The 23,721-nt window shown below is 35.0% G+C and overlaps 3 protein-coding genes across 5 annotated transcripts; 2 read left to right on the top strand and 1 right to left on the bottom strand.

The window, feature by feature from the left end:
* LOC109708855 (probable calcium-binding protein CML10) lies at positions 2,044-3,171 on the bottom strand. Its single transcript, XM_020230732.1, has one exon. It carries the CDS (start codon positions 2,983-2,985, stop codon positions 2,359-2,361), a length of 627 nt encoding a protein of 208 aa, XP_020086321.1. The 5' UTR covers positions 2,986-3,171; the 3' UTR covers positions 2,044-2,358.
* LOC109708854 lies at positions 9,857-15,113 on the top strand. 3 transcript variants are annotated; one of them, XM_020230731.1, is made up of 8 exons: positions 9,857-10,322; positions 10,492-10,551; positions 11,151-11,491; positions 12,567-12,719; positions 13,617-13,709; positions 14,088-14,146; positions 14,305-14,538; positions 14,782-14,922. In XM_020230731.1, the coding sequence occupies exons 1-7, from the start codon at positions 9,881-9,883 to the stop codon at positions 14,501-14,503; spliced, it is 1,347 nt and encodes a 448-aa protein (XP_020086320.1). In that variant the 5' UTR covers positions 9,857-9,880; the 3' UTR covers positions 14,504-14,538; positions 14,782-14,922. The 3 variants fall into 3 exon arrangements, with proteins under 3 accessions (XP_020086320.1, XP_020086318.1, XP_020086319.1); XM_020230729.1 differs by having other exon boundaries at positions 9,858-10,322; positions 14,445-14,538; positions 14,782-15,113; XM_020230730.1 differs by lacking the exon at positions 10,492-10,551 and having other exon boundaries at positions 9,858-10,322; positions 14,445-14,538; positions 14,782-15,113.
* LOC109709429 lies at positions 20,610-23,503 on the top strand. Its single transcript, XM_020231671.1, has 2 exons — positions 20,610-23,151; positions 23,239-23,503. Exon 1 carries the CDS (start codon positions 20,901-20,903, stop codon positions 23,112-23,114), a length of 2,214 nt encoding a protein of 737 aa, XP_020087260.1. The 5' UTR covers positions 20,610-20,900; the 3' UTR covers positions 23,115-23,151; positions 23,239-23,503.

Here is a 23,721-nt window from a genome sequence, read left to right as displayed (position 1 = left end):
TAAATAATATATCAAATTTAATTAATTTATATTATATAATAAAATTTAAGTATAAATATATTATTATAAAAATAATATTTATATTAATATATTTATTTATATATCTATTTATCTAATAAAATAAAGAGAAGAATAAAGTTGTTCACAGTTTTTCTAGGAATAATTTTTAACGGATTGTTCCAGAATAATCCAGAACAATCCGCTTTGATCGGAACAATCTGTTCCCTCCTGTGCTTCTACTGTTTGATTACAACTTCGAAAATATCCTATGTTGTTCCAAAATATCCTGCATACCAAACGCAGATATTTTTAATCTGATCTGCACATTTTTGGTATTTTGTGTTCAAGTTCAGTCACAACCATGTTGGAGGACATTAGTCAAGTCTGTTATCCATGTTGGATGACAGTTTGTCAGCTTTTAACACATAATTTCTGATAAGTGCCAGCGAATATTCCACCTTGAATAGTATATAATGCTGTATAAAATGATTATAGGTTTCACATCGATTCGAATCTATTTAACCCATGATTGGTCTCTTTGAAATATCATTTCATTAAAAGCTAGATTATAGAAATTTTTTATTTTTTTATTTTTTTTCTTTATAATTTTTTAATTTATGATTTACATCGAAAATATCTTCAAAAAAATAAAAACATATTAAAATTTTATTTTTTTATAGAAAAAGTAAATATAATTTTACCATTTTGCTTGCCTCACCATTAATGTTGTATTCTTTTCTAAAATTTTAAAGAATAAAATATAAGTTTATCTTTGAAAGTCAGGATGAAAAAAAGAAATATTTACAAAGAATTTTTCTATAATTTAGCTTAGCCTTCATTAAATTATATTGATTATAAGAGATCTAATCAACAACAACTTAAAAAAAAAAAAAAAAAAGAGTTTAAATAAGCACTTGAAACCAGCCAGGTTAAGCTGGAATTAATGGTGCTTTGTGACCAAGCTAAGTAAATTAACAAATGATACTGCTTTTATGGTTGGAATGTTCATCTAACTTTCCTTTCTTTGATTAATTAATTTGGTACAAATCGAATTAACATTTTGAAAAAAATCCCGACAATATAAATAATACAACTAATGGAAGAACATAACATTACTAACACCACAAGAAAAGGAGAGTCCCCACACAAAAAAAAAAGCGAAAGAGAATTAATATATACAGTGCAAAATTTACTGTTACCAAAATAAGAAAGTTTAAATCATGATTAGATACAATATAATTTTGTCAATACTAAAAGTTGTTTTGATTGCACCTCCCTAAACAAACCCCACCTTCTAAACTTGTTTTTAAGAATTTAGAATCTCCCACACTAATCTCATACGATACTTCGCTAAAATGGTTAATGCTACGAGTTGTTATAGAAAAAGATAATTGAGTACATAAAAATTTAGGTAAAAATGTGCGAAAAACTCTTTTAACTACGGGTTATTCGGAAATAACTCTCTTAACTCTATTTTGTTTATTATTAATAACTCTCCATCTTATCGACAGTTTCTAGAGCAGTTGGTAAAGAGTTTGATAACTTGTATTCGAGATTTCAATCCGCACTATAGTTGCTTCATATTTTTTATTTAAAAAATATCAAATTTGCTGATAATTTCATCAAATCTATTGGGTAAAAATAGAGTTTCAATTGATTTAATCATTTTTTACAGCTATTAAATTTAGAATAATTAATAACTAGTAATAAATAGCAAACAAAATTCTCGAACTCAACAAAATTTTAACTTAGCCAATTGAAATAATTCAAATAAACAAAAAAAACAAAACATTAGAGTACAATAATTCTATAGTTGAGGGGATCTATCTCCCTATATTTTAATGTTTTTTTTTTTAATCGACTCTATTCCCAAAAGCACTTTTGGAGAAAGTGCCCAGGTCGCGCGGAATGTTGCATTCCCGCTACCTGCACCAAGCAGGAAGCATCCGAGGACCGAGATTCCTCCTCTCGTGTCCAAGAATTAACGCAAACGAAAAAGAGGACAAGATCCCATCACTCTCACGAAATTGAAACAAATGTGAATAAAACAAAAGGAAAAACAGAGAGAGAAAATTTAAGAATCACAGTACACAGCAGCATCATATTGCTTGGAATTAAGAACTATAGTTAGCAAATTGTTCGATCTTTTTTTTAAAAAAAAAAAACCCCAATTATCTACAATTTACTCAAATCCCATTAATCGAAGTCCGATTCTCCAGATGCGAAATCAACAATTTCACGACGAAGAAGAAGGAACAAAAAAAAAGGTGAATAAAAGAGAAGAAGAAACGCAGAGTAGCGATCGAGATCATGTGTGTGTATGATTCAGGTAGGGTTAGGGTTTGCGGGAGAGGGGGATCACCCGATCTTGGCGAGGCCGGCGATGGCGGCGGCGGCGGAGGAGGAGCCGTTGGCCATCATGACCTTGAACTCCTCGAAGGAGACGAGGCCGTCGCCGTCGCGGTCGACCCCGTCGATCATGCGGCGGCACTGCGCGACGGACGCGGCCTCGCCGAGCCCGCGGAGGACGCGGGCGAGCTCGTCGGCGGAGATGGAGCCGTTGCGGTCGAGGTCGAAGACGGAGAAGGCGTGGCGCAGGTCCTCCTCCACGGCGGCGGCGTCTCCCGCGGCGCTCGCGTTGAGCTCCGCGAACTCGGCGAGGCTGATGAACCCGTCCCCGTCCGCGTCCGCCTCCGACATCATCCGCTCCAGTTCCTCCTCCGTCGCCGGGTGCCCCAGGCTCTCGAAGATCGCCGCGAGCTCCGACCGCGAGATGCGCCCATCGCCGTTCGAGTCGAACTTCCTGAACACCCGCTCCAGCTCCTCCTCCGCCGCCGCCGCCGCCGCCGTCGCCGTCGCCGTCGCCGTGGGCGATCTCGGCGACGTCGGACTCGCCGTCGCCGCCGCCGCCGACGCCGACGCCGTCGTCGGCGAAGAGGGCTTGGAGCTGGCGCGGCGACGGAAGAGGGATCGGATCTTGCCCATGGGATCGGAGGAGAAGAGAGAAACAGAGAGAGGTGAGGGGGAGGTAGGGTTTTCTCTCTCTCTCCCTCTCTCGCGCTCCTTCGTTGGTGTTGCAGTTGCTGCTGCGATGGGGAAACGAATATCGGCTAAAAATAGCTACAAATTCTTCGTTTTCCTTTCCATTATTATTTTAAGGAAATTTGCTGAAAATAGGCGAGAATTTATAGGGAGTTAGAGAGAGAGAGAGAGAGAGAGAGAGAGAGAGGAGGGTTCGGAGGAGGTGAGGGTACTTCGCGGTAAGGTTACCCCGCGCCTTTCAATTTTTAGAGTTTGATTCCATTTTTAGTAAAACGAAAAAAAATCATCTACTACGCTCCTAGCCATGTATCATTTACTCTCAGATCAGATATTAAATTACGTCAATTATATTTCTATATTTAAATATATTTACAATTTTTTAAAAAATTAACAAACTAAACTGTATAATTATTATATATTAAACTAAATTAGAATATTCTACTTATTATACTGCATCTCGATATTTAATTGATTCTATTATATTGATTTAACTAATTTCATCCGCATCTATTTTTATCCAATTTAACCGCTAAATTTAATAAAAATCTAATTAAATTTTATTTGAAATAATAATAATAATAATAAATTATATGTAACTATTTGATTCGATGAATGAAATTTCTTTTATTGATCATTTTATATATGGTCTGATAAATTTTTTTAATTATATGTAGGTTTCGTTTGGGATTGTGGGGAGATTGCGTTATGTGCGGTAAAAAAGTACGTTGGAAAAATATCTTGTTTGTTTCCGTACGTAATATTGTGTTCCACATATCACAATGAGTTGGTTAGGATATATTTTCTGCGCGGTCCCACCGGAGAACGAAGAAGCATATTCCTATAACCCTATATGATTTTTTCTTAACTTCATTTTATTTAATAGCGTTTGATAGGTCTCAATACTAAACTAAACCATAGTATATTAAAGTCATGGTTTTAAGTGCCCATCGGCACGGGCTGTATCTACCGTGTCGTACCGTGCCAACAAAATATCGGCACAATACAGACCCCGTACCGATGACACAGCTCAAAACCCTCTATTCTTTAAATAAGTAAATAGTTTTCTCGATAAAGTTCAAAAAATGTGATAAAAAGATATAATAAATAGTTAGAATATTTTGTTGCGAAAGAAAATAAATATTCATTACTATTATGTGTCAGGTACATAAAAATATTTTTGATCGGCACGCATCGGCACGACTCGGCACGCATCATGCCGTACTATGTCGATAAATTTTTGACACGATTCCGTATATCACGGCATTTAAACTCTTGATTAAAGTGTCAAATAAGATTATATGAATAGCATTTTGCTGCTCCCGCATTATTATGTGGAGGGCAAAAACAAAATTAAACCGTCCGAGTTATAGAGGATTGGGTGGAGTCGGTGCCTCCACCGCCTCATAACGAACTCACTCCGTGCGGGCAAACGAACCTGCGGACCATGGGGAAACGCTATCATGCGATACGAAAGCGCGTGAAACGAGGTTGGGGATGGGAAACGAGAACGGTGGGGCCCGCGCCAGAGACTCACCTTGCAACGGGTACTTGCAAATGGGCGCCAAACAACAGACGTGCCGGGCTGGGGCCCACGACCGTTGCGTGAGATCCGGGCAAAAACACGGAAAAAAGGGGTTTTTTTGCATTTAGATCCTGAGAAATTTTTATTTTAAAAATAGTCCTGTCAAAATTTAATTTACAAAAATGGTTCTGAGTCCGTCACGTAGACGCCACGTCAACGCCACGCGGGCAGGATCGGACTCGTGTGTTAAGTTGAATACAGTAAACTATTCACCGTGTTCAAACACGGTGAATGATTCACCGTATTTAGTATGTATTTTTTATATATTGAAAAGAGGAATAAGGAATAGAGATGTCAATAAGTATGTATATCCGAAATATTATCCGAATCCAAACCCGAATAAATTATATATATACATAATTTATTTTTATTTATTTATATAATATATAAAATATTTAATAACTTTTATTCCTTATATCTTCATCCAATCCAGCGGGTTTTAAAAATCTATACCGCTCGATAAAGATTTAAGGACTAAAAATTATTAAATATTTTATATATTGTATAAATAAACAAAAATAAATTACATATTTATATATAATTTATTCGGGTTTGTATTCGGATAATATTTCGGATATCCATACCTATTGACATCCTAATTCTTTATTCCACTTTTTAATATAGAAAAAAATACGTACTAAACACGGTGAACTATTCACCGTGTCCGCGTGGCGCTGACGTGGCGCCTGCGTGGCAGGAATAGGGCCATTTTTGTAATTTTAATTTTGATATGACTATTTTTAAAATAAAAATTGCTCAGGGGGCTATTTGCAAAAAAAGCCCGGGAAAAAAGCTTGATGACTGTATTATTAATTTTTTTTTTCAAAAATTTACATTTTACTTTAAAAAAATAAAAAAATATTTATAGAAATATACTGTGATAAATTGAACAAATTACCTATCATCTTTTTCTGAATAGATATGGACGAAGAGGTGGGCTAGGACGAGAGCAAGGCGGCGGAGGCAAGCGAGGGCGTATCTGTGGGTATGGACAGAAAGTTAGACGGATGAGGCGGTGCGGTCGAAAATGAGAAAGAAGGAAGATTTCAGAAATATTTTAGATATAAAAAATAAACTATAAACGAACACTGACAGTAAAAATCAAAGTGAATATTTTATATCTTTTAAAAAAGTAAAGTGTACGTTTTTAAATAACAGGAGAAGAAGTGAAAGAGCGGGTATTGATATAAAGATTTGCTATAATTTCGCCTTAATTTTTATATTTATTTTAAAAATTAATTTTTATTTTTTTAAAAAAATTGAATTTATTTTAGACTTTTACTATAAAGAAAACGATCTCACGCGTCTTTATCAATAGGATTAATGGGAGTAAGTACACCAACTGTACCACCCTGTGTCCCCTAATTCCAATTTGGTCGCAGTTAATATTAGGCTAAATTACATGTTTGATCCTTAAACTATAAGACATATGACATCTTGGTCTGTAAATTTTAATCTACTATAATTTTTAGCTCAATTTTTATAAATTATTGCAATTAAGACTGACAATACAATTTAATTGACTAAATATTAATATTTTACTGATGTCGAAGTAATGCGATTACTTAATTATTATCCTATCATTATTATGAATCATAATGCTGCTATATCATTTCTACGTTAGCAACATATTAATACTTAATCACGTAAATTATTATAATACTTATTGCAATAATTTATAAATTTTGATTCAAAAAACTAAAACGAATTAAAATTTAAGAATCAAACTGTCACGAGGCTCGTAATTTTGAGGACCAAAAGTGTAATTTAGTGCAGTTAATTAAAAACTTAATTATAGTTTTTCATATTGATATCAGCATCGATGTCTCTTTTTTTAAAAATACTTATTCTTTAAAAACAGTCCACAAGATAATGTAGTGATGAAAACACTTATTTTGAATTATCACAAATTATATTTGCATTTTTTCTGGACATAGACATAAATTTTCATTTCACAACTATCAAATAGTCGATAAGTAAGGGGGCTTGTTAGAAAATTTCACCAATCCAATTTAGTAATCAATGAACGATGGACACTCGGGGTACACGTGGACGCACCAAAGCAAAAGTCCTCGGAAAAGAAGCGGTGGAAATTCAACGCTTCACGTCCGAGACGTGAAGCGAGGGAGAACGTGAACCCAACAAAAAATAAAGGAGACGAAATGCACGCGGTTGCTTTAGCTTTCTTTGCAAGCGCGACGTGGCTGATCCCGTGACACTATCGGATTCGGATTCAATTCGAATTCGGATCCGAATTCGTCGGATCCAAAACTAGATCTTGTATAGGTTATTAGGATTACCATCCGAATCCAAATCCTGTTCGGTATTCAAATATCGCGGCGGTGGAACCCAAAACTCGAACTCATAAAGATATAGAAACTCAATCCGCTTCTTAGATCCAAACTTAGGCTTAGTTTGGTATTGAGGTTGATCTAACGCTATTAGATAGAATGGAGTTGAGAAAAAATATATTCCTATGTGCTTCTGCGTTCTCCGATGGGACCGTAAAAAATATATCGTAACCGACTAACCGTAATATACGGAACGCAATATTACGTACGGAAACAAGATATTTTTCTATCATCGCTTTTCACTGCATGAAACGTAATTTTCCCGCAATCCCAAACGAAGTCTTAATTTGACCGATATGTATGAAGGCAGAATCAATATTTACTTATTTGATGTGATACATAAGGAGCTATATTGTGCTAATTTATCGTGTAATAGTTAGCGTGGGCCTAAGTTCTTGTTTGGAGACGTGATCATTTATAATACAAATATATAATTCTAAATGAGAAATTATTGCTACGTGTACATTTCACGTGAAATTAGGGGTGTAAACGCGTCGAACACGAGTGAGCTGGGGTCGGCTCACGTTCGAACACGAGCTGGCTCATTAATTAAAGCTAGCCAACGAACAATAAATTAAAAAAAATTAAATTAAATATATGTAAAAAATAAATTTATAAAATCTTATCCATTAGATTTTTATCTAATAGTTGAAACTTTACATATAAATAATTCTTTTTATAATTAAGCTCGTATTTATATTTTTATTTTGCTAAAATTTAAATAATAAAAAATATATTATATATAATTATTTATTTATATATAAAAATATAAATTATATAAATTATATAAATATAAAATATATGTATTCGAGCTGTTATCGAACTGAACACGAGTGAGCTGGCTCCAGCTCGTGTTCGGCTCATTTATTAAACGAGCTGAAAAATCCAGCTCGTGTTCGGCTCATTTAGTAAACGAGCAAATCGATTCGATCTCGAGCTCATTTCGAGCCGAACACGAATTAGCTTGCGAACAGCGAGCTGGATTGCCACCCCTACATGAAATGTATAGTTTAATTGGACATATGAGGAATTTAATTGAATATTTTCTTATCTAAATTTTATTAAGTTTTATTTCAAATTTAATGCCAAACAGAGTGATATCGACATGAGATTTTGGCACACAAATCTTAGTACTTATGCAGGCCAATTTGGCTACAACCTCTTTACTTTTGAGAGTGCATAAATTTAGTTTGGATTTAAAATTAAAAATTAAGAGTTTGAATTTGATGAGATTGAATTCATTTTAACTATTGATGACAACTATTATTTCTATAATAATTTCATTCGCCAATATTATCATCGTCATTATTATTACCATTATTGTTACAAATAATAATAATAATAATAATTGTTTACTTTTATTTATCATTATGTCATCGTATCCATCGAGGAAACATTTTACTATTATTAGTTCCATTAGTTCGTATGACTAGGGGATACCCCATTAACACCACAAAGAGAATATATATCAACTCTATGCGGTGCAAAATGAGAGAGAGAGAGAGAGAGAGCACTTTAAAAAGAGAATCATTGGCATTAATGTGGTGCAAAATTTCGCAGATTCAATGTATCTGTTCTATTTATTTTTTTACTCTCACTATTATCAGTACCGAAACAAAATCAAAGCAATTAACCTCTTAAAATGAGTTTAATTTAGCACCCTTTTTTTCATAAGAAAATAACCAACAACTTGAATATTGTTGGTGAAAGTGGAACAATATTGCGCATTTGGTTCTCATAATTTTATATGGATTATTATAAGAAGCTATATTCAGAAATGTGTACTTTCATGATTTTATTAGTTATTACAAAGTCTTATTTCATTTGCTATGGCATAATTAAAGTTAGTGTTTGATGAAGTAAATAATAGTTTTTATAAAATTTCAATCCAATTAAATAGATTTGCTCCATTCTTAAAATTGAAAAGCTGAGACTGTTTCAAATTTTTAAAAAAGTGCACAGAAACCGCTCGCTAAGACCATTCTAAATGACTTCCTCAGTGGACGACAAATTTATGGGGGGTGGCTCCAAATTAGTTACTTTGGGGCCACTCTCAAACAAAAAAAAAAAATTATAGAATGTATCTGTTATATTGGTGACATAGTATTTCTAATCAATCAAATGATTCCTTTTAGATTGATTTATCTTTTCCATTATGATTATAAAAAAAAAATTTATCATTTTGTTTTTCAAAAAAAGTGATGTGATTGGCCTGTTATAATGATATGCTGAAAGTATAATACATCAGACTTCCTCCTCTAGTAGGAGCCGTGTGACACAGCAATCACGTGGCGCCCATCTAATATTTAAGGTTTAGGTATTATGGTTTTATGATTTAGGATTCTAGTTTAGGATTTAGCATTTAGAGTTTTAGAGTTTTAGCTTAAAATTTATAGATTAAACAAACCCTAAACTCTAAATACCTAATAATAAAATCTAAAACCTAAAGCTTACAATCTAAATCCTCAAAAAAAAAAAAAAAAAAAGTTGCAACTCGGGCGTGCATCTGGTCCACTCAATAATTGCCCCACGGCTCTTCCAAGTTGAGGATTGCTTCCCACAAAATTATTGTCCCCATTTGACTCACTTTTAATTTTTTAATTATTTATAATTTGGCAATTATAATCAAATAAAATAAAATTATTTTCAAATTTGTCAACTATTCCATTGTAATTTTAGTTATTTATTTAGGAAGCTCAAATAGAACAACTAATAGATAGATTTAAAAAAAATTTTAAATTTGAGCAATTAAAATAAATTTAAAAATTATAAAAAGTGACAATCAAAGAGTTAAAAAAAGAATATTCAAAAAGGGCTAATTTCAATAACGAATACACTTGAGGGTGTGGAATGCATGTTTACTTATTATTATCTCTCTCTACGTCCCCGTGCGTTGCAAAATCGGATGGCCTCTTTTGTCCTGCCACACCCCGCATGGGGCTTCGCTCCACACCACTCCAACTACTCCTCCAAAACCCTAATCGCCCCTTCGCGAAGCTCCAAACCCTTCAAACCCTCCTCCCCCGCCGCCGCCGCCGCCGCGGCGGCGCCGGAGGGGGGCGGCGGAGGAGGAGGCCCGCCCGAGGAAGCCCCTCCTGACCCGCTGAAGCTCGCGTTCGCCAAAGCCGCGGCTTATAAGAAGGCGAAGATTTCAAGCGCTGCACAAACCCAGGAGCAAACCCTAGCTCTGAATCGGAGCAATGGAGGCGATGGTGGTGGTGGGAAGGAGGCGGAGGCCCCGGATACGGCGAAGCTCGCCATGGAGAGGGCGAGGGAGTACAAGACTAGCAAAGGGGCCACCAATGGGGGTGGAGATGCTTCTGTTGAGAAATTAACTACAAATTCGGGTACATTTTGATCACTGTGAGATTATCTTACTGATTGAGCTCTTGATGAGATTGGGAATTTGGTGTTTCATGGTAGTTTTGTTTTTGGTTTGATTTGTAGATATCGTACTTAAATTTTTTATATTTATCGGTAGTTTCCAATTTATGTGGTATACATTTGGAATGGCAGTTTGGGATCTACAAAGCTTAGTGAAGAAAAACAAAAAGAAAAGAAAAGAAGATGAGCATTGTGGGTTGTTTCTCTTTGAATTGAATTCACGTACACGTGCATTTTTGAGTTTTTCATGTTTCTATACTTCGGAGATCAATTGACTGATTAATTGAGATGTATGGGAGTTCAAAAATCTTTACTTTGGAGATCAATTTTACTGATTAATTGAGATATCTGGGAGATCTTCTGAGCTTCCAATTATGTTTGCTATATCATGGTTTTAACTTCCTTTTCTTAATAAGCATAAATTTGTAAGAAAATAGTGGCGCTTGTGAGTTGTGAATATGAAGGGCATCATTACTAAAGTAGTGAACCTTAAATGATGCAAAACGCAGGCCCACACTTTAACCTTCTAAAATGCAATGCGGTACTTAGATCTTTTTGCACTCCGCAAAGCCACTACATTGCCAAAAGAAGAGAAGAATTATTTTGTGTATTCAAAAGCAGTGCTACTGAATGATGGTTTTCGTGTCATTTTCTTTATCGTCGGAAAGAATAAGACTGCTTTAGTTACTAAGTAGAAAGTTACGTCTGTTTTTCCCCCCCTAAAATGTCTGTTCTTGTTCATTGATTAAGTCATCATCAGCAACTGTTATGGAAATAATTGTATATTATAGGTCAAGAACTGCAGACTTCAAGTATATCAGCGGATGGTCGTGTCGATAAGAAGGTTAGTAAGAAGGAAGAGTCAAAGATTTCCAAAATTGACTTTTTGGGGCTTGAATTTTCTGAGAAGAAAAGATATAGAGGTGCGCCGCCTGGCTTGGCTCCCATCGTAGATCCTTTTACGGATGGAGATGTGCGTGAAGTAGAGATTATTGTTGGGGATTCGACTAAGTTTGAAAACACTGCACCATCAAAAGTGACAGACTCAGAAAAAGATGACAACACAGGATTGTACAAGCCCAAAGTTTCTACCTGGGGTGTTTTTCCAAGGCCTGGCAACATCTCGAAGACGGTATGATGCAAAACATATTCTTTGTTGAATCTATTCTTTAACTTTTTATTTCCTAGTGATCTTCCTTCTTTCTGATTCTTTCTTTAAATAATAATTGGTCGGATTGTTTCCATTTTACTAAGTTCTTTTCGTTAGTATTGTACACGAAACAGGACAGCAATAATCTAGTCCTTTATATCAATTCTCTCTCCCCGGCATGTAAGGTTGTCATTTCTATAGTAAGTTAATCTCGATTTGCAATTTTGATTTATATTAGGATATTGTATTCCAAGATAGGTAAAGTTAAAGAGCGAGATATAGAGCATGATTTAATATATACTATCCCACCAGAACTCTAGTATGTTTCATCCCGTGTACTTCTTATGTTGTGCACAAATAATCAGTGTGATCTTTTTACAAAACACTTATCTCTTCAAATTATTAGATGCTTGCGTAAATTGCCAAAATTATAAGATGTTTACTGTCTCTGACATGAAAATTTCCATTTAAGCTAGCCAAGCAATTTGCATACAAACTAGTGAAAACCCAGAAAACTGCCTCAGTAAATGGCATTCTCAATGGCCATGCTCTTTTAACAGAACCTTTTGCAAAACTTTGTCATAGGCCTTTAGGAGTTCTTATCCTCAAATTTGGATAAATTATGATTCCCTAGCACGGATGGAAATTCTCAAAGGCACAGCCCTGATACTTGGGTTACCAAAGCTTCTTTGTTGGACTGTTGCAAGCTCACCTTACTTTTTGTATAGCTAGTTGGCTGGAAAGTTTTGGGAGAACAAATGGTTTTGATTGCATCTATTCTTGCCTATCTGTTGTAACTTGTAACATATTGTTTTTGTACTTACTCAACATTAATAGTAATCTATATAACTTTTCTCTTGGCATTTATCCTTTTGGAGGCTTTTCACAACTTTGATTCTGCTACATTGTAAAGCTTGTATTGTTGGGACTATGCCTGGATGATGATGACCATTATGATACAGCCATTCTGGTCCTTCAACATACCATGTTGTAGTTTAGTTTCGCATCATTTATTTAAAAAGTTCTAATATTTTTTTCTTTTTCCTTTCGTTGTTAGTATGGTGGTGGAAGAAATATTCAGCCTGGGCAAGTGCTTGAAGCAGCTGAGGATAGAGCAAAAAAGGAAAAGCGTACAGAAGAATTTATTGCTGCTTATAAAAGTAAGATGGGCTTGACAATAGATCCAAAAATAAAAGCTGCGTGTGAAAAGGTATATGTGAATAACATACAATGCTTTCTAATTTGTAGTTACTTGATGTATCCATACACGACTTATGGTTTGCCAAATTTTTGGCATATGTAACCTTAAATCAGATCTTTTGTTCTCACACAATTCTAAATATGAACAGTGATTGTACACTAGCTTTTCGCTGCTTGATGTGATTTGGCACCAATTCTGGAGAAAAGATTGGTGTTAATATACTATAATGAAAAGCTTGTTGCTGATGGAGTAACATTTTAGATAGTTTGAATAAGAAAATATGTTTTCAGATAGTTTTGTAGATCATTAGGATTTGCGGCTTAGTACTGTCAGATATTGAACTTCCACTAATTCAAGGTCACATTTGACAAAATCCAAGTTAATAATTTTAATTAGAGTTTATTTAATTGTTGTAATTATAGGTTTAGCATATCTTCGCTATGATCAATGTAAAAGTAGTGCTTCTTTCATAGATAAAACTGTTTGGATGTGACATCTGTGGCGTTTTTGTCTTTATGGTGCTTTAAACCAAATGAGTATGTCCATGATGGATATCCCATATTGTTGGGCTGGCTATCTTTATCAATTAGGAGAAAGTCATTTCATCTTTTGCTCATTTTCAAGATTGTGAAGCCTTCAGAGATAACTCTTGCAGTAATTCTGATAACCTAAGAAATTTCTTTTGAAGCTTGTGAATTGAATCTTGCTTCTAGAACCTGCAAATTGTTTGGCTATACAATTGATGATGGAAGATTCAATTTATACAGTTGCGTGCTATATGCTTCTTTATCCTCTAAAGTAAGATATTGTACCTGTGCATTTCTTAATTTAGGCATCTTTTGCTTGTAGATATAATTGAACAATATGGTTTAAAACAAATGGCTTTAAAATTTCTGCATCCCATAGGCTCTGAAGGAAGGTGATAAGTTGATGGGTGTTGGAAAGCTCAGAGAAGCACTACCTTTTTATGAGAAAGTAATGAAGGATTTGGTCTTTCAGGTACTCTTGTTTTGCATATCCGAAGGACTCATTTTTCTTGAAATTGCATTGTTTTGATTGATTTGAGGCATAATATAATAATTGGAATAATCTTTTTTTATTTTTTGCACCACTTCTGATTATTATAGTATGATAAGGGCATTTTCTCATATGCTAGTATCTTCTTTTCTTAATATATATACTCTCATGGAGGTGATACATCATTAATCTTAATTCTTACTGTATCTGCTCCTTGTACGTACAAGCTTTTTGGATGTGAGATCCAACTAGTATTCCTGAAATGTGCCGTGTAACATTTTGTTTTATTTCTATGCAAGTATTCAACTTGTCCTGCTTGTCTCTTCTCTTTTATTCTGATATTGACTAAATGGAATGTAGAGCGAGCTTCACGGAATGGCTGCTTTGCAGTGGTCTGTATGTCAAGATTCACTCAGCAGGTATTGCTCTTTGCCATCAATTCACCCTTTTTTTGGCTTCCGTCATCATTTGCCCCACTTAATTATTCTTATTTGAATAGCACTAACAATTTGAATTGGTTTTGCACAACTAAATGTCACCAATCGTATTTATCCAGTTACTTGGTTTAAATTCATAGGCGGCTCTTGCCAATAAGCGAAACTGGGTTTATGGCTATCGCTGTGCAACATTTACTTAATATTCCTTCCTATTGGCCAAGGCAGTTACTGCTGATCCCCTTTTATCCCTCTGTTTTTTGTCGCACTCTTACATTGACAGGCCAAATGAAGCTAGGGTCATGTATGAGAAGCTCCAGTCTCATCCGAATGTTCAAGTGAGCAAGAAGGCCAGGCAATTCATGTTTAGCTTTCAGGTGTCTGAAACTTACATTACGAAAAGGCACTCCTTGCGAGAAATTTTATTAGTTACTATGCATCATTTGTCATCCGTGACACACATCTATAATATATTAATCCTGTGATTTTACTGAATAAGTCTATGTACAAATTAATAATAGATCGTAAACTTAAAGAGTTGAGTAATCATTTCACAGTATTAACAGTTTTTTTTCTTTTCTTCTCTTTTCGTTCCCCTTTCTTTTCACTCTCTTAATCAGGCAATGGAGATGATGAAAGTCACAAGCTCGCCGCTGCCACGAACAACAGGGTATGAAACATACTTTGATGCATTCATAGAGAACAAAGATAACTACACTGCTGCAGAAGAGGAGCAAAATGAAGGTGGAGTAAATCAAATATTCCCATATCTCATATTTCTGGTGTCTCCAATATTTATTGTTCTTTTTATTGCTGCAAGAAAATCCTTACAATTATAGATTAAGACCAGAAGAGGCCACAATATACCACTCAATTCTTTGTAAATTATTTCTATATGTTATATTGAGGAACTTTTTAAATTCAATAGTAAATCCATTAGATTTAACTGCCATGAGGAGTTGTTCATCTAATATAACTGCAAGTGCTGCTTTGAACTTTTTGGGCACTCTAAAAGTGTAAAAGAAGTGTTTTTAGCCACTATAGTATCAAATTAGGCATGATAAATTAAGGACATAAAGCTGAATTGTTTGGGTTTTTTTTTATTATTTTTTTCTTTTTTACGGTTTAAGGGCTCGTTAGGCCCAGCTTGGTGGCCCAATTGTTCATCACACAGGCCGGGCGGCGGCATGGAAGAGACCTTAATAAGTAGCCCATTGGGTTGGCCCTTGAGAGTACAGCTTTTTGTGTAGGCTAAATTGCATTTCTGGTCCTCAAACTTTGATGTACATGACGCTGCAGTCCTAAAACTTTATTTTGCTGCTACTATTGTCTCAAATTTTAGAAATTATTACAATTAAGTTTCACAATTTAATTCAGTTGGTTAAATAATAATACGTTGCTAATATGATAGCATCGCAATTGACGAGTTGATAATTACTGAGATGATGTGTCACTGTCGTATTAGCGAAATATCAGTATTCAGTCAACTAAATTAAATTATAGAACTTAATTACAATACTTTAAAAAGTTTGAGACAAAAACTACGGTAAATTAAGCTTTGAAATCAAAGTGTCACTTGCTTCAAAGTTTGAGAACCGAAAGTGCAATTTTCCTTTATTAATATTACCTTTGTTTAAAAATTTGGACCCCCCAAGCTAGGGATAAAAAAGCAAGAGATGGAAAGGGACGTGGAAAGGGGAAGAGGAGTGCGTGTGCGTGCGTGTGCGTGGACTTAATAAACTTTTTGATCTTTTGCTCGTGGGAAATTAGGAAAGGATTTGGGGTGATGGGCCCACTTGGGCCGGCCAGGTGGAGCCCACCAGGCCCTTATCCTCCGCTACTTTTCGCCGACCATTACTTTGGTGGGTCCCACTCCCATAGTTTTTTTTTTTTTTTTTTTTTTTTTTTTTTTGCTGCATAATTATTTTTTATTTTATTTATATTATATTTAAAGAGATATCCCTCACTCATCCAAATATTCCCGCTTCTTTTTCACCCATCGGTCGGCGCCGACTATTCCAAATTGTCAACAGCAAACTTCTTTCTTTCTCTTTTTTTTTTTTTTTTTTTCATATTACAATTAATAAATAGGTTCGCCGAGTGAGCAAGAATATTTGGATTAGAAGGTCTCGCACCGCATACAACGCGAAGTCCTGTGGTCTCACAACCCTTGCATTGCATTTGGCTCGCCGATTAGGCGGATTTACGGCACTACTACTTGTCACAAGTCTTTTGTCTAACAATAAGATATTTCACCGATCGTTCCTAGAGCAAGTGGCAAAGGGTTTGGTGGTTGATATTCGAGACCCAAATTCGAATCCCAGTTGATTCATATTTCTAGCTAAATTTATTTTTAAATAAAATAAACGAAACGGATATTGTGCTACCTATCTCTAAAAAAAAAACAATAAGATATTTCTCATTAATTCTATTGTGTTATGTAAAATGATAAAAGGTTCTAATGGAAAGTTAATACGATATTTTTATATTGAAATGATATTTTAAAATACTTTTTTTTTTTTTTTTGAAAGCCTTTGATCCATAATAATATTATTATTTCCATGTATCATCACTTTGGTGTTGGGGTCTTAGTCATTGGTGTAATCACACTTTCGTTCTCCAAAATTTATCACCAACTTCTATTTTGATCCCTAATTTATAATTGGATATAAATTTATCTAACTATATTTCTTTATCTATAATTAGTGGCGAATCAAAATCTTTCCCAATTGAAAAAAGAAATAAAAAAATCTATGTGCTCGTACCAGATTCTTTTTATATAGATGGATTACATTTTGCTGGTCAAACCCTTTTTTTTCTTCTTTCTTTTTTTTTTTTTTTTTCGTTAAGAGGATTTATGGGTTGAACCGTTGCTACCCTCAATTTTGAATTCAAACTTTTGAGCAGTTCTATAAACAAAAATTTTCTGACAAATATCTGGTGACCAATTTTGACTAGCCGTTGTTTGCTATCATATCATTTTTCAAAGCACAAGGATCCCTGTCCCACTGATTCACTCTTTATTTGTTCCCCATTGATATATATAGAAATTAAAATGCCTTTTTGTACCCCAGATGTAGCAAAAATAATCCAGGGAAAACTTCAAAACCCCGCTGTGGTTTCGCACGTTCTCACTTTAGTACCCCGTGGTTTAAAACGTGTCAATTTGCTCCCCTGTGGTTTCGTTTTTCTCTTTTTGTGATCAATTTTATTATTATTTTTTTCTTAAATCAGTGACAAAGTTAAAATTAAATGATACTAAAGTGAATATTCGACAAACATAGATGGTTATCTGAAGTTTTTTGTATATAATTTAACGAAATATTAACGAAAGAGCTTCTGAAAAGATAATTAAAAACGAAACCACAGGAGGACAAATTGATACATTGTAAACTACATGGTACTTAAGTGAGAATGCACGAAACCACAGAGGGGGTTTTTGAAGTTTTCCCAATAATCAATAATAAACCTCTCCACAATCATTTACGGAGACATTTAATGATATTGTTAGGGGTTTGGTGCCCAGCAAATATATATGTCTATCATTTTCACTCACATTAATTTTCTGATATAACCAACCGTCTCTAAAGTAAGTGGCAAAAAACTTGGTGATTGGTATCCGAGGTCACAAGTTCGAATTCTAGTTGATTCACATTTTCAGCTAAGTTTATTTCTAAATGAAATAAACGAAGCTAGTAGCGTACTGTCTCTCTCAAAAAAAAAATTTCTGATATAAAACTATTCCTGTATGAGCTTTTAACAATTATATTCTTCACTAAGATTATACTAAGCTATAAGTATTGCATGTAATGAGCACTACTTTCTATTGATAGTTGTCTCAGAATTACAATTAAGAAGAGATACCTACGTAACTATTTAGTGCTACAATTCTTTTTCTTTTTCTTAAAAAAATACTATCCTTTTATATTTTTAATGATAAATTAGTATGCATGATTGTAAACATTCTCAATTAATAGATATTTGTGAACAAAACTACTTGATGTAGCTTTCTTAGTATATATTACCTTTATGTATTGTTAACACGTTAACAAACTCGCGCATTTCACTGTTTTCGAATACTGTATAAACTAATTAAAAATCATTTACACCAAACACAATATTGTGCCTTTTATCCATGTTTGTTTTTCCGTAAAAAAGTTTCAAAAAAATAGTTTCTTAGCTGAAAAAAGTTTTACGGATTATTTCTTTTTTCACATTTTGTGTAAGAGTCTTTTGTTTTTTCGTATCTGAAAATGAAAACTATGAAAATAATATTTTCTTTAAATTTTTTTTTTTGAGAAAATAGTTTACCATAATATTTGCATGAACCAACCATATATAGTAAGCGAAAGCATTTCTCCAATGCAAATTTTTGAGAACACGAATATTTGTCGTGCACGTTCAAAAAGAATATTTATGTTAATAAAGAAAAAAAAAAGGTCAGAATATTTTAATGTGATGCTTCTAGTATTTTAATTTTTAACTATATTTTTCAAATAGACTGATCATATCTAGCATAACTGGCTCAAAACTTAATAATTAATATCTGAGATTCAATTTTTTTTTTTAAAAAAATTAATAATAAACGAGCCGAACAGCTTGTTATATTTTTCGTCTTACAAAACACTACAATTTTCAGATATTAATTAACAATTGTCATGAAATATCATTCCAGGTAATGGTATCAAAAATTATTAGCAACATGTAACTATTTTTGGCTGGATTTTTAATTCTTCAATGTGTACTAGGGGAAAAAAAAAATTATTATTGAAAGAATGTCAATTAGGGGATTAAAGTCCAAATAAACTAATAGTTCGCGTACCTGTTTCCAATATTTATAAATCGGGGGGATCGTTCTGTTTTTATTTTATTGGGTTCTTTTCATCGTAGTAGTGAGTCCCATACAACATGAGTGAGTGTGCGCGCACACGGATGCACGTTTTGCGCGCACCAATATATTTACATCTCATGCACTATATATTATAATTGCTTATTAATTTCTAAAGATTTTTTTAGACATGCAAGTGATCACAAAAAGCAACAAAATTCAAAAAAAAAAATATAAAAATAAATAGTTAAATTTTATAATTTTAAACTTAAGTGGTAGTATTTTTAACTAAGTTGCAATATATACTATGTATTATTTTGTTGAGTACATACAATAATTTCTCGTATGCACGCACGCAATAAATGCCGAGGCCGTGACCCGCGCGAGGCAACAAGCACGAGGAAAATATTTTATGGAAAAATTGCAAAAACCCCCATGTAGTTTCACACTTTTTTATTTTAGTACCCTATAATTTAAAGTGTATCAAGTTAATACTCTGTGGTTTCTCACTTTATCACTTTAGTACCCTATTGTTTAAAGTGTATCAAGTTAGTATCCTGTGATTTTGCACTTTATCACTTTAGTACCCTGCAAAGGATACTGAAGTGATAAAGTGAGAAATCATAAGGTACTAACTTGATACATTTTAAACCACAGGGTATTAAAGTGAAAAAAAAAGAAACTACAAGGAAGGTTTTTGAAGTTTTTCCACATTTTATACCAACCAACCATTATTATACTTCATTATAATTGCAAGAACAAGTTTTTCTTTTTTCTCCTCCGAATCAATTGCCACCTCATTAAATTTTCTGCAAACCTAATGCGACCACTGCTCACATAGTAATTAAAACCATTGAAATTATTAAGATTTATGTACGAATAAGTAAGAACGATGATTGACGAATTTCAAATTTTTGAAATCAAACTGCATTTACTAAGTAACTAAATGCAGCCAATTTTGGAAGCTTTTTTTTTTTTAAAAAAAAATCCTGAGCTTATGTTGTCAATGCTTTTAAAAAATGTACCCCAAAAGAAAGAGACAATGGGCACTAGAAGCCAATTTGTGAGAGCTCCAAATGTCACATCAAATAATTAAAATAATAATGATAATAATAATTTGAGCATCCAAAGCCACCATCTAAGAGGATGAGTGCAGGAATTAAGCTTATCTCTATCCACCACCATCCTAGGGTGGGTGTCAATATCATAATCCTTAATTAGTTGTTAATTCTTCTCTATCTTTTAGAAAAGTAGTGTTAGGAATCTTCCAGAATAACATGTAACATAAAGACTTTATATAGTTCATTTATACAGTTAAAATGTAATATAAATTTACTGACACATTATAATTTATGAAGAACAAATATAATTCAAAATGCTATTAATGAATACAATTCATGATACGCATGGCAATCGAATGAAATATAACCAAGTACCATAGTTTTTTTCATCTTAGAAGCAAAGCTAATCAATTAGCTGTTATACGAGATAAAACTGATTTATTGACAATATTCTGATGTATATTATCTGGTACAAGATACAATACACTATTCAAATATTTTGGCTAAGACCAATCACCCTCTTTCTTCCTTCCTAGTTATTAAAAAAAAGAAAAAGAAAAAAAGAGTAAAAGCAAAGACCTCAGCCGCCCACCCACAATGAACAAACACCAACACCCTCTAGAAATTCAAAGGAAAAGAATCTCTCTATGAGGTTTCCTTTTCAAAGAAGAACAAGAACAACAAGGTTATAGACTCACTCTTTCTTTCTTTCTTTCTTTTACTCCCTCCCTTCCTTCCTAAGAAAACACCAAAAGTTAAAGCCAAAACCCAAATCTTTTTTTCCTTCTATAAACCAAACTCCCCCTAACCTCAACTTGGTTTCCTTCTTCCCCCTCTCCCACATCCCACCATGGTGCAAAGAAAAGCACCCAAAAGGCTCTCCCCTCAGGCCAGAGCCATGGAGAAGCAGGGCCCCTATCCTGAGAAGCCCCTTCCTCCTCACCACCTTCAACAAGACACAAAGAAGAAGATGAAGGAGTTGAGATCAATCACCATCTCAGACATAGATGGTGCTGGATATGTCCAGCTCAATAAGAAGACCCCCTCTCCTCCTCCTGCTGCTGCTGCTAAAAAGAGGGATCTTTTGCCCAACTACATGAAGCCCACAACAAGTTCAGATGCAAGGAAGGAGCTTCCAAAGGTAAGCACCCATCAATCCCCAAAGAGCCTGAAGAAAAAGCCCAGTTTGAGGAAGCCAATAAGGCCTGCACTGAAGAGGAACATAGGGATCCTTGTGTGCTCCAGCATGCATGTGAACAGGGCAACATGCTCTTCAACTCTCAAGGATTCCAAGTTCCCAAAGGCCCTGGAACTGAGCCCAGGGGCAACAGAAGCTCAGGGCACTTCTGCAATCAAGGTTTGCCCCTACACCTACTGCTCTTTGAATGGCCACAGGAATGAGGGTTTGCCCCCTCTGAAGTGCTTCTTGGCCTCAAGGAGGAAGCTGATGAGAACCCAGAAGAGCTTTAGATTGAAAGGTGTTGCCCAATTCAGAAAGAAGGGTTCTTTCGAGGAGATGGATACTGGGCAAGCTAATTTAAGCGAAAGCCCCTCCGGCTCCGGTTTAAAGATCACTCCTTTGGTGCATGCAGAGGAAGTTGATGATTTCTTTGTTGAGATTTATGCTAAACTGGAGACGAATACGATGGAGAAAGAAGAGTTTGATCGAAGAAGCTTCAGAGAAGAAGAGGTAAATAGTAATTCGGTTGTTGATTTGGCGGACGATGCAGACCGATGGAGTGATTCTTCTGTCGAAGAAATGGATGAGACGATGAAGTTTCTCGAATATGTAAGCCGCGATCAGAACTGCAAAGGCAAGGGAGAAAAACCCCATGATTATGTAATAGAGGAGTCGGAGAAACATAGTGAAGACCATGTTGAGTGTGAATCTAATTTACCAGATCGTAAACCCTCTGATATGGATTCTATGGAGGACGCAAACCTCTTTCCCGATGATAACAAAAGTGACTGCTACGAGAGCAGTGATGATGGAGCAACGCGAGTACGAGAAAGTTCATTTCAAAATGATGAACTTAATATTGGATTGTTATTCGAGACAGAGTCCAATTTAGATCCGTGTGGGATGGTTGAATGCGGTGCGGAGATTTCTCATGAAACAAGTGATGCTCTATCTGACTGCGGAAAAGAAATATCTACAATCGACGAGCCTTTCGAGTCCGAAGGTGTTGAAATTCAGAACCAAGCTGCCCATTTTCCTTGTGGCCAAGTTGGTGAAGAGGAGAATATCTCAAGCTTGGCGTTTGAAGAGAAGATCAATGAGGAGGAAGCGAGAATTGAACAAGTAAGCTCTTTTCCTGAACATGAAATCATATCTAGTGCCATCTCAGAAGGCGATGAAGCATATCAACAAGTTAATTTTGAAACAAATAGTAGCTCGGACAACCAAGTTTCGAATCGAATTGAGGCGAGTAGTAACATTGAAGAAGATATTGACGCTGAACCGGAAGAAAAGGAGGAAAAACAGATCACAAGTAAATCGGAACATGCTGCTGAGGAACCAAATTTTGCTCCTGAGACCCAAAATTTCTCTTTTAGGAACCAGGAGGAGGAAGCCTCTGAAGAAGGTGGTGGCTCGTCGGAGTCTGACATAAATGAGACATTGCAATTTCAAGATAAAGAAGAATGCGAAGTTGACGAGATTTGTGTTGCATTCAGCGCGATGAGCCTCGGAGAAGACGAATACATGGATTCTACCATGGAGTTCTCTAAGAATAGATACATCATAGCAAGAAGGCGAACAACCCAGGAATCGGAATATATAAGAGAATTTAATCCTCGGTCCCCACGGTTTCTTCCATTAGAACCGGACCCAGATGCAGAGAAGGTCGATCTCAGGCATCAGATGATGGACGAAAGGAAGAACGCGGAGGAATGGATGATAGATTATGCGCTTCGGAAAGCAGTAAACAAGTTAGCTCCTGCTCGGAAAAAGAAAGTCGAACTGCTTGTAGAAGCCTTCGAGACCGTTATACCGATACCTGTGTGTGAAAAATCCGTGCAGAATGAGACAGCAAGATTCAGGCCTATCCAAGCTTGCAGCTGATGGTTTGAACAACTGTAATAACATTTACCCCGAAAAAGTAAGCTATCTTAATTGCTAGTTCTCCTGTAAGGTTTCATGTTCTAATTTTTCTCTTCTCTTTTCCTCTTTTGTTGTTGTGTTATAGTATGGTTGAAACTAACAAATAACTTGCGGGGTCGCTGCAATATTAGAGCCAGGGACCAGGAAGTGAATGATCTATGGTGACAAACTGATTTGTTGTTCATATAGTTTGCACTGTGGGGGTGTAAGAAGCAAAGGATCTACAAAGTTATTATGAAATGTAAATATATAATCCATGTTTAATGACTGACCTGACTACCGGGGTTTGTTATATGATTAGTAATGTATCAAATAAATGCCCTGATATTTATAACAGTAGTGTTTAAACATTTCTTCTTGCAGTTAATACAGTTTCTGCACAGGCTATATGCATAATTGCACAGATTATACCCCCTGATATGTGTAATCTTTGAAAATTAATTATCAATTGATTTGGATGAGTTCTCATCCATCTTTTTTTTTTAATGCTTATCAGAGGGTTCAAGAGGATCTGAACCTCACATGAATTTTAAAAATGGAGAAAAACAGCAGCAGTATCACAAGCCAG

Source organism: Ananas comosus, linkage group 4, assembly GCF_001540865.1.
Source record: "Ananas comosus cultivar F153 linkage group 4, ASM154086v1, whole genome shotgun sequence".
Lineage (NCBI taxonomy): Eukaryota > Viridiplantae > Streptophyta > Magnoliopsida > Poales > Bromeliaceae > Ananas > Ananas comosus.
This window is presented reverse-complemented; position numbering and strand designations above follow the sequence as displayed.